Here is an 11,224-nt window from a genome sequence, read left to right on the forward strand (position 1 = left end):
CCTGACAAGATAGGCGTAAGCATAGTGAGAGAACACGTGTTTTTCACCACGCATACAACTCAAGCGCAATTTCAATTCAACAAGCAAGCATATTTCATTTGCCAGGCCGACTGGCCGAGTATTTGGGCTGTACGGGCGGCGGCCGAGCAAGTCAGCCTAGGACGATATGCCAGGAGGCTAGGACGAAAGGAAATGGCTGAAAGATGCGGGGAGCCAAGCACATGAAAGGACTGAAAGATGGGGGCGTGTGATGTGACTCGTGTGCTCACGTTTTTCTTTCACAAGCTCAAAGAAAGCTGAACCAAATAGACCAAAAGACCAAAAGACGAACAACTCTGTGACTCTCGCACAGTATAGAGACAAGGAACTAAGTAATATCTTACTAGGTGACCTATCTGCTTAAGTCTATTTTTCTCCCACATCTATACCCATGCAATTGAGATCTTCTGTAGTACTGCAAGTGCAGTACTGCTCGTGCAGTACTGCTCACTGACATCTGGGCTCAAGGGGTTGTGGGGCCCACATGTCAGTGAGCAATACTGCACATGCAGTACTGCAGAGGACCTGCATCCATACCAATGCTACTAAATTGGAGTAGCACTTTGCGGGAGCTTGCACCAGTGTTCACAATCTTTATTAATTCCAAACGATTTTTGTGAATTTTGAACATCTCGAGCATGCTTAGATATCGAATGGGGGTTTTGTTTTGACTTTTTAAAATTCATTTGGAAACTGTGAAAATCAACGTATCGATACAGCTCGAAATTCGCTAACCAATCAAGATTATAAATCATAGCTTCCATATTAACCAGAAAGATCATTGTTGATTGGATTGATCGAGCTTATATTCTACGAAGTATGTCATATTAAATAAAACATGTAATTGGAAATGTCATATACTCTTTCTTTTTTGGTTTTTTCCAACATTTGAAAATTATAAAATTTAAAATTAGTAATGAAGCAATACATGTTATATAATCAGCAAGCCGATAAACAAATATTCCTATGTCTCTGGTTAGATTCTTGCAAACAAAGTAGACAACAACATAGAAATAGAAAATAAAAACAAAAGACTATGACAAAAAAGAGTCGCATAGATAGAACTGAAGCCTTCGCATCGCTCTCATGCGAGTGGCTCGGGAGCGAAACCCTAGCCGCCCGTGCCGCCACCTCCCACCCAACCTTGACACCTCGCCTCCGTCGGAGTTCGCCGTCGGAAAGTCGAGCGGCCAGCTGGGAAGGCGGAGCAGCCAGCTGGGAAGGCGGCTGTAGAGACAAGAAGACCTGACGAGGCCCGTCCTCAGCGTGGGAGGATGAAGTGGTGCACGGCGGTAGCCGGACCCTGGCGGCCAGACACGGAAAGGGCAAGTCGGATCTGATGCCCCTCAAGGCAGATGCATGGACGACTGTGGAGGGCGGCCGCGGAAGCGAAGGTGGTGGTAATGGTGCCAGATCTGGTGCTCCCATATCCAATTTCAGCAGCGATGCAACGTCTCAGCGCGGTAACACTGCGTCGACGAAGGGCAATTGCCAATGTTTGGAGGAAGGTGGAGACGACAACGGGGATGGGGGGAAGCGGGCAGCGACTGCTGGGTGTGGGGCTCCCAAAGGAAGACTGGCTTAGTACGAGGCGCATGGCCGGCGGTGGGTGGCCAACGAGGCGCATGCAGAGAGGAGGCTTGTGGTGGAGCTCCCGAGGGGAAGTTGTCGTGGCACGGAGGAGCACGACCGGCGGCGAGAGGCCAGCAAGGCACGAGGAGAGTGCGCTGCAGAGGTGGTGAGGCCGACGCGGAGGTTGGAGCGGTGTGGCGGCGAGCCTGTCGGGGTGGGAGCATGCCAGGCCTAGGGTGATGCGGCGGCGAGGCTACTGCGGTAGGAGGACAGACGCGACAACGATGCGATCAGGCGACTCGTTGGAGAGACATGGGTAGCTTGGTCGAGGATGAAGTGGTCCTTGAAGGCTACGGCGAGCTCCTTTCCAAGCGTTAGTACTCTTGCAGTGGCGGCTTGCCGTCGCAAGATGGCCACGTTGGACGGGCTAGTACAGGGGAGAGGGGATCCATTCTTCTCTCTCACCATCTTCTTCTCCAACCCACCCATGTGGATGGATCTGGAGCACACCGGAGGTCGAGATCCTACTTTGATAGCCGGCCGGCGACAAGGCGTCGGCGTGGTGGCTGTGCGTTGAAGAGGATTAGCTAGTGGTGACTGTCAAAACTAACAGGCACTCAATAACCTGGGAGAGTAGGGAAAATATGGGCGAAGATCTAGCCTTCAGGATGGCTATGGCGACGCCTGCGGGCGCCGCATTCTCCTTGGGTCCTTGTTGCGTTTTTTTTTCCTCTCCGAGTGGTTTTTTAGGTGAAAACCACATCCTGATTCTCTAGGATGGGCAGCGGCGGCATTCTTGGCGCCATTTCCTTCTTGGAGGCGTCGTTAGAAGATCCATTCCTTAGGGGTGTTGTGTGCGTGTTTTATTTTTTAGCGGCAAGATCGATCAGACGTAGATGCGTGGTTTGGTTGTATTTTTCTTTTTCTTGACTATAGTCTTCTAGGACTATAGACTTGTATTTTATTTCTACTATATCAATACAAACGTTGCACTATCTTGTGCGGGTTGTTTTAACAAAAAAAAAAAGACTATGACCAACCCTAACTCCATGAAAAATCATGGTAGACAAACCCTTAAATGACTTAATAGATCTAATTGCTAAAGACTTTATTCAACACAAACCTTAAGAGCTTATTAAAATTAGACGAGAGACAGATCCCCTCCCTCATTGCATCTGGTGAGGATGATGGAGGCAAAGAACGAGGGTGATTGGAGTGATGGAGAGAACCCATGTAGATCTTAATGTGAGACGTTGAAGTATGGACTCAGGAAGCACTTTCTTCAACTACTCATCTTAATTTCTATGTAATTCCCTATAGTTTATAAACAAGTTCGGAATAAATAAGTAGAGTTTAATCTCATTTACCTTCACAATTATTGTAAAAGTACGTTGTAACATCCAACAACTACGAAATTAGGTAAATTACACACCTCACCTTCCATTCAATCCGTACATTTACACCCCCCGCTCCCCAATTCATGTGGTTCTTTTTTTTTTTTTTGAAACTCCAATTCATGTGGTTCTGGTTTGGCTATCCAACATCGCACTTCCCCGTGGCGAATGACGTGGTAACTTAATAAAATACTCATCTCTTTCTTCCTCTCTAGCTCCATACTCTACACATTCAAATTATGAATAAATGTGACAGTGTAGAGTATATATTTTTCAGGTTTTTTACACATTGAGGGGGAAAAGAGATAAATGTGAGCGTTAATATAGTATTAGTGCTGTTCATAAGTTGGATTTATCTTTTTTCTTTTGTTCATAGTGAGCGTGAGTGCGTTACACATTGATGAGCAGTGATGACTGTCGACTGATGAAGCACATGTTATGCATGAGCTAGCGTGAAACAAGACGACGCGCGTCGACGAGACCACCCGGCCCCGACCAAGGCTGAGAGAAACAAGTCACAGAAATTGTACGTACTTGTAATGGACTTATTAACCGCCAACACAACCTGCTGGCCCTATAAATTGACAAGTACTCGTGCTCTTCAGCTGCAAAGAGCCACAGCGAACAAAAGCCATATATTGTAACGAATTACTACCTAGCTAGTTAACCTGGTCTCTCCAGAGCAAGCTACCCGTTAGTCTTGATCAGCTAGCTCTAGCTAGTAGTTAGCCATGAAGGTAGAGCAGGACCTCCACATGAGCCGGGGCGACGGCGAGACCAGCTACGCCGCCAACTCAAGGCTTCAAGTATGCAGTCCCTTTCTACTGTAAAATCCGTGTGATCAAACAAATCACATGCATGCAATTACTTCCTCCGTTTCACAATGTAAGACTTTATCGCATTGCTCACATTCATATAGATTTTAATAAATCTAGATATATATGTGTCTAGATTTATTAACATTTATATGAATGTAGATAATGCTAGAAAGCCTTACATTATGAAATGAAGGAAGTAACCAACACAACTAATGTTGCACACGTCTGGTATACCGAATGAAGCTAATGCATGCTTGATTTTGCTTGACATGTTGTTCAGGAGAAGGCCATCCTGAAGACGAGGCCGCTGCTTCACAAGGCCGTCGAGGAAGCTCACGCGTCGCTCTCCGGCCTCTCCCGCGCGCCTGCAGGCGGCAAGATGGTGGTGGCCGACCTCGGCTGCTCGTCGGGGCCCAACACTCTCCTCGTCGTCTCCGAGGTGCTCAGCGCGGTGGCCAACCGCTCATCATGCGACCACAAGTCCTCGCTGGTGGCGGACGTCCAGTTCTTCCTCAACGACCTCCCCGGCAACGACTTCAACCTCGTGTTCCAGTCCCTCGAGCTGTTCAAGAAGCTCGCCGAGAAGGAGTTTGGGAAGGCTCTGCCTCCCTACTACATTGCCGGCTTGCCGGGCTCTTTCTACACCAGGCTCTTCCCCGACCGCTCCGTCCACCTCTTCCACTCCTCCTACTGCCTCATGTGGCGCTCCAAGGTAATTAAACACAGTGCAAAAGTTAGGAAAAGAAAATGATGATCGAGCTAGCTATACGTAACTCATTTCCCGTGACGAGTTGAGAGAAACTCCTGCGTTCGATTCTTACTGACATGAGAACATACATCCAGGTGCCTGACAAGCTAGCGAGCGGTGAGGTGCTGAACGCGGGCAACATGTACATCTGGGAGACCACGCCGCCGTCGGTGGTCAAGCTGTACCAGAGGCAGTTCCAGGAGGACTTCTCGCAGTTCCTGGCGCTACGCCACGACGAGCTCGTCTCCGGCGGCCAGATGGTGCTGACGTTCCTGGGCAGGAAGAACATGGACGTGCTCCGCGGCGAAGTGAGCTACATGTATGGGCTTCTTGCCCAAGCTCTCCAGTCCCTAGTCCAAGAGGTATATATACAAACACATTGAACCAGTCACTCTATGTAGTACTGAGACGAACACATTTGATTGATCTTGTTGCTAATATGCAGGGACGTGTGGAGGAGGAGAAGCTGGACAGCTTCAACCTGCCGTTCTACTCGCCATCGGTGGACGAAGTGAAGGCAGTGATCAGGCAGAGCGGGCTGTTCGACATAAGCCACATCCAGCTCTTCGAATCCAACTGGGATCCACAGGACGACAGTGACGACGACGACGTGGCGACGCTGGACAGCGTTCGGAGCGGCGTCAACGTCGCCAGGTGCATCAGGGCCGTGCTCGAGCCCCTCATCGCTCGTCATTTCGGGAGGTGCATAGTGGACGACCTGTTCGACATGTACGCGCGGAACGTAGCACAGCACCTCGAGCAGGTGAAGACCAAGTACCCTGTCATTGTGCTCTCCTTGAAGGCAAGACGCTGAACCTATCCGTTCGTCGGCTCGTGGTACACGATGTTGCATTTTATAAGTAGCGTGCCAGTGTGTGTTGTTGGGGACCGATTGATCACCCAGCTGCTCTGCAAATTGGGTCTGCCATAGCCTTTGTCTAGCTTTGAGTCGTTTGTCGTTGTAAGTTAAATGCGATGTGTGCGTGAGTCAGTAAAAGTAAAATGAACTAGCCCACGCGAATACGCGGGCATGTATCTTAAGTTGTGTTTATATGGGTAGAAAATTAATCTAATTATTTCTATCTTGATTGAAAAGTACGATTTCTCTAAAATCTTGCTTATCAATCACTTGGATTTTTTTTCCAAGCTATATGTTAACTTTATACTTTGCACTCTCTCTGTCTCATATTATAAGTCGTTTGTTTTTTTTCTAGTCAAACTTCTTTAAGTTTGACCGCTGACATGTAGGGAGAGGAGTAGCGAGAGGGAGAGGAGAATGAAGAGTTCGCTGCTAACATGTAGGCTCCACTCGTCATGTTAGCAAAAACCGGCCACTATACCATCGAGGGACTAAAGTTGACACGGTATTATGAGTTGAGGGATGAGTTATACTTGGTATTTCGGTTTAGAGACTAATTATAACCTGGATGATAAATTGAGGGATCTAAAGTGAACTTATTCGAAAGTAAAAACCAGTGAAGAAATTTGAGGGCTGCCAGATCCTTAGATGGAAGCCTGCGCCGGTGAGCCCTGGAGCCGTGGGCTTGAATGTTGATGGTGCATTACTTTCCCAAAAATTGATGCTGTGTTTTAACGTTATTTATTAGATATATTAATGGTTTATTAGTGAGAGTTCGAAAACAAATGCATGGAGAAAACGTTAGAAACCATGTGTTAGTCAGTCACTCACCGTTGTTGCAGCAAACAAAAACTACCCGTGGTGGCTCGAGTCAACAACAACGCGGCGAGGACAAAACATTTATCGGCTCCTGAAACTTCGGCCATGGTGGTGCGCAGATCAGCAGGTATCCAGATGCAATGATCTAAATGATGCATCTCGCGTGCGCCCGCGCGCGGTTGATTCCGTCGCATTCGGTGGGGGCTCGTCTAGATCACGTTTCTGGAGAGCTCCAGGGTCTCTTTCGGTGGATTCGACTGTTGGTGGATTGTGTCGGCGACTCGGCGTCTCGGCCGCACTGCTTTGGCTAATAAGCGCACTCCTCCAACTCAGGCCGAGTTCAGTTTCAAACTTTTTTTTCTTTTAACTTTCAACTTTAACTTTTCTATCACATCAAAACTTTCCTACACACATAAATTTTTAACTTTTCGATCGCATCGTTTCAATTCCAATCAAACTTTTAATTTTATCGTAAAACACGCCCAACACGCCCTGATCTACGAAACCATCCATCCGTTCCAAATCGCACAAAAAAAGCAAAATCATGTGGTGAAGCCGCTGTACCTGTACGCGAAGCAATGAAAGCACACGCCCCCGTCTTTTCCCAAAGACGCGAGCTCGCCGCTGCGCAGCATCCAGATTCCAGATAGTACTATTGGCAAAGCACAGGTTTGGGGCGCCATGGGCTCCTACCACTACACCTCCACCTCCCACTTCTTCTTCGCCGGCGGCGGCGAGGGGGAGTACTCCAGCTACAAGGGTACTGGTAGCACCGACACCCACAGGCCCACCACCGTGCGGATCCCGGTTACCACCCCGGGCCCGGAGCGGCCGCCGGACGACGCGGCGGCGGCCAGGATCCAGGCCGCGTTCCGGGGGCACCTGGTGAGGAGGCACGCCGCGGCCGTCCGCGGCGCCGACGACGAGGCGACGCGGCTGGAGCGGCTGCTCCGGAGGCAGGAGACCGTGGACGCCGTCCGCGGCGACGAGCGCGAGCGGGCGCGGTTCTCGGAGGCGCTCATGGCCGTGCTGCTCCGCCTCGACGCCGTCCCGGGGTACTACCCGGCCGTGCGGGAGGCGCGCCGCGCCGTGACCCGCCGCGTGGTGGGGCTGCAGGAGGTGTTCGACGCCGTGCTCGCCGCGCCCGACGCCGCCGACACGTGCGGGGTCCCCGCCAGCCTGGATCAGGTCCTCGAGGGGATCTGGGGAGAGTCGCCGGCTGCGCCGCCACCGCCGCCGGCGGCGGTGGAGGTGGAGGAGGAGGTGGTGAGGAGTCCGTGCTGGAGGAGATTTTTCGGGGGAGTGTAGCAAGTGGTGTAAACTGTCAAAAGTGTATGCAACCGAATTTGTTGGGAAATATGTTCGGATGGCAGTTTTATACGGAGTATATACACGTATTCTGTTGGTGTGTACCTATAAAGTATTAAAGTGGTGTAGTATAATGCTATGAACAATCACGTAACATAGTAAATAACGGATTAACAACATGCTTGTTTTGAATCTTACATATCTGAACATTTGCAATCTACTTCTATCCAGAAGAACTGGCTAATTGGGTAGGTTTATTTATCCAGTCTGTAGTTCTGAACATTTGCAATCTGAACTCTTCTCTTCCAGCTCTGGAAGAAAAAGGGAATCAGCTAGGGCCGAGTTTAGTTTTAAACTTTTTATTCAAACTTTCAACTTTTTCATCACATCAAAACTTTCCCACACACAAATTTCCAACTTTGTGTCACATCGTTCCAATTTTATCCAAATTTCTAATTTTGATGTGAACTAAACACACCCTTATCCTCCCTGCTGAGTGCTGGTTCTGTATTTCTGACAAAAATTGTTGGATATTATTCCACTCTCATCGTACATTTCGTTGATGTTCTGGCGAAGTTCAAAGTTCTCAAAAAAATTGTCCAGTCAGTAGTGTACCGTATTTGAATGGTAGTCAGGAGGTAGGGACGAGTCCATTCTCGAGGATGGGCCTTAATCTCGGCCCACACCTCACAACTACCGTCCGCGAGGAGCGAGCCCAAGTAAAGTCCCTGAACTCCTTTTCCAGTTCTCTCTCTAAGTCTAACCCAAGTACCCAACTCATCTTTATGCGCCTCAATGAAATGTACGATTAGAGTGGATTGATGTCCAACAGATTTTGTCAGAACTACAAAACCAGCGAGAAATAAACCGAGCTGATTCCCTTTGTTCTATAGCTAGCTGGAAGAGACAACTACCCAATTGGCCAGTTCAACGGGTAATTTCTCCGTTCTTCAGTTAATCCATATATCCTGGAATTGTCTCACGTTCATCAACAACCACCCAGTACATTCCTTTTTCCCTGTCACTATACCCATCCAGGCAACCAGCTACCACCAAAGTAATCTTGGGTATGTTTTCTCTCGTTCCCTGAAGTTGTTTTGATCCGCATCATTTCCAGTGTTCCACCAGTCCACTTGTGTTGTGCCATTTCTGTTTCTGCGTACTTTCTCCGTTTTACAATGTAAGTCATTCTAGCATTTTCCACATTCATATTGATGTGAATGAATTTAGATAGATATATATGTCTAGATTTATTAACATCAATATGAATATGAGAAATGGTAGAATGATTTACATTGTGAAACGGATGGAGTAGTTGTTAATGTACTTCCCAAAAGGAAAATTCATCATCATTGAGAAAGTATATTCGGAAAAAAATTCATCATCATTGAGAAAGCATATTCAGTGCAATTGCTTTCCGTTCTTTTTCTATCGAATCAAGAACTGTTGATCCAGCGTAGGTAAATGGAGTACAGCAAGCCTCTGCAACCTGTACAAATGGTGTGTACATCAGAAGCAAGAATACCAATTATACATCATCTTGCACTGAGCATCAGTGCTGTACAGTACTATATAACAAGAGAGAAAATTGAAGAGTAGTACTAGTGTTTGTGGTCCGATGTGTTCTTACGTTTCGGATCGTGTGGTCCTTTGCCTTTTGAGACGATGACACTTGCGTAAAGATGTACCGGAAGCTAGAGGGAGAATCAAGCCTGTGGCGCAGCAATGGAGCCGCGAGGCATCGGTGACGCAACGGAGCGCGACTTATCGCCTTTTCGAAGAAAGCACAGGAGGAATGCGACGTTCAACTGCATATGTATGGATGGATAGATTGCAGCTTCTTTGATAAGCAAACGCTTGGAAGCTTGTCCTGGATTCACATACAAATGCAGGGGCCTGCTGCCGATGCTGCCGGGTGAGGACGTGAGGTAGAGCAGCTGCACACTGTAGGCAGATTCAGATTCAGATTCAGATTCAGATGCGATAGCAGAAGTGCAGAACTGAACATACGCACAAGAGTGGTCCAGTCCATGCAGCTTCAGACCGTGCATCAGTGCATCATGATTGTGTTGGTTGTTGGGGAGATTATCTGCCCTGCTAATTGGCGATTAGTGGAGGCATTCGAGACAAGTTGGCCTATAAAATTTTCATCCCTGTCAATCAGTAACTCATCAGGGTAATCATCATGAAATGAAATCACTAGAGTAGATAGATGAAGGGAATCAAACATCTCTGGTTAGGCTAGGCATCTGTTTAATGCCTAGGGTCAAACAAACCAAACAGCACGGCAGAGCAAGCTAAAGAAAAGAAAATTTTTAAGGAGTGCTTAGAGAAGTAACCGGAGTTGACACGGTACAGTTGGCCCTTCAAGTCGTAGTAGTTTCGTATCATCAACTGATAAGCACAGGATTAGTCAGTCAGCGAAGCAACCTTGCATCTATGCATGGCTTAATTACGCTAGCTCCTCTGCCAACTGATCCAGGACTCCCTCTACTAGGACATCAATCATCACATAGATGTACTGTACGTAGTTAAATATAATTAGCAGGAGATTGATGATGCACGTGTAACGTGTTGATTGGATAAGGGAGGTCATCAGCCAATATAATGCATGATCGATGATCAACATGGCCCGGCCGGTCAGAATGATGAGCTCATGCGCATACAAGTAAATACGTTATCCTGCTAAATTTGTTGCTGGTATCCGGCTATCCGCATCTTTGAGAAATTGTCTACGTTCGAGATTAATAAACAATTAAGATTAAGGCCCTGTTTAGATCTCTTGGCAAAATTTTACACTCTGCCACATCGAATATTTGAACGCATGCATAGAGTATTAAATATAAACGAAAAAATAACTAATTACACAGATTGTACGTAAATTGCGAGACGGATCTTTTAAGCCTAACCGCGCCATGATTTGACAATGTGGCGCTACAGTAACCATTTCATAATGACGGATTAATTAGGCTTAATAAATTCGTCCTGTAGTTTTACATGCGAATTCTGTAATTTATTTTGTTATTAGACTACGTTTAATACTTCAAATGTGTGTCTATATATCCGATGTGACACGCTAAAACTTTACACCCCTCCATCTAAACACAACCTAAGTAACGGTACGGAAATAGCCTATGATTAATTGTGTTTTAATTATTACGAATTTGAAATAAATTTATTTGCTATTTTAGAACAACTTCTATATAGAGGTACTTATTGATTGACTATATTTTTCTAACAAACTGAAATAGTTTATTAAGGAACAAAATTAATTTATGGTTAAAATTTATATATATGTTCTTAGTAACTTAAAAGTCAATATAAGAAAAGAACTACGTTAAATGTATTTAAAATCAACTTCAAAATTATTTTTTAAAATTTAAATTTAAATTTAAATTTAAATTTTGGCTCTGAGCAACTAATGGGACTTAGAAAGTTTCATTGTTTAGTAGTTTGAAAAACATGCTAACAAAAAGTTAATGTAGAATTACAACTTAATTAGGCGTGTGTTTTGTTACTTGTATATGGGTAGTAACATATACGTCCCTCGTGTAATTGATAAAGTATTACATACGCAGTATTTTACATTGTACTGTATATATAATCGCATTTTAGGAGAGACAATGGAACACACAATGACACAACGTGACAACCAGAGGGAGCAAGG

The 11,224-nt window shown here is 46.3% G+C and overlaps 2 protein-coding genes across 2 annotated transcripts; both read left to right on the forward strand.

Moving 5' to 3' along the window:
- The first annotated feature begins 3,605 nt into the window (after positions 1-3,605).
- On the forward strand, positions 3,606-5,722 carry LOC127761119 (anthranilate O-methyltransferase 1-like). Its single transcript, XM_052285344.1, has 4 exons — positions 3,606-3,811; positions 4,104-4,535; positions 4,667-4,933; positions 5,017-5,722. Exons 1-4 carry the CDS (start codon positions 3,737-3,739, stop codon positions 5,383-5,385), a joined length of 1,143 nt encoding a protein of 380 aa, XP_052141304.1. The 5' UTR covers positions 3,606-3,736; the 3' UTR covers positions 5,386-5,722.
- A 1,051-nt stretch (positions 5,723-6,773) lies between these two features.
- Positions 6,774-7,658, forward strand: LOC127761120 (BAG family molecular chaperone regulator 5, mitochondrial). The gene has a single exon (XM_052285345.1). It carries the CDS (start codon positions 6,931-6,933, stop codon positions 7,555-7,557), a length of 627 nt encoding a protein of 208 aa, XP_052141305.1. The 5' UTR covers positions 6,774-6,930; the 3' UTR covers positions 7,558-7,658.
- Positions 7,659-11,224: the final 3,566 nt, after the last annotated feature.

Source organism: Oryza glaberrima, chromosome 2 (genome assembly GCF_000147395.1).
Source record: "Oryza glaberrima chromosome 2, OglaRS2, whole genome shotgun sequence".
Taxonomy (NCBI): Eukaryota; Viridiplantae; Streptophyta; class Magnoliopsida; order Poales; family Poaceae; genus Oryza; species Oryza glaberrima.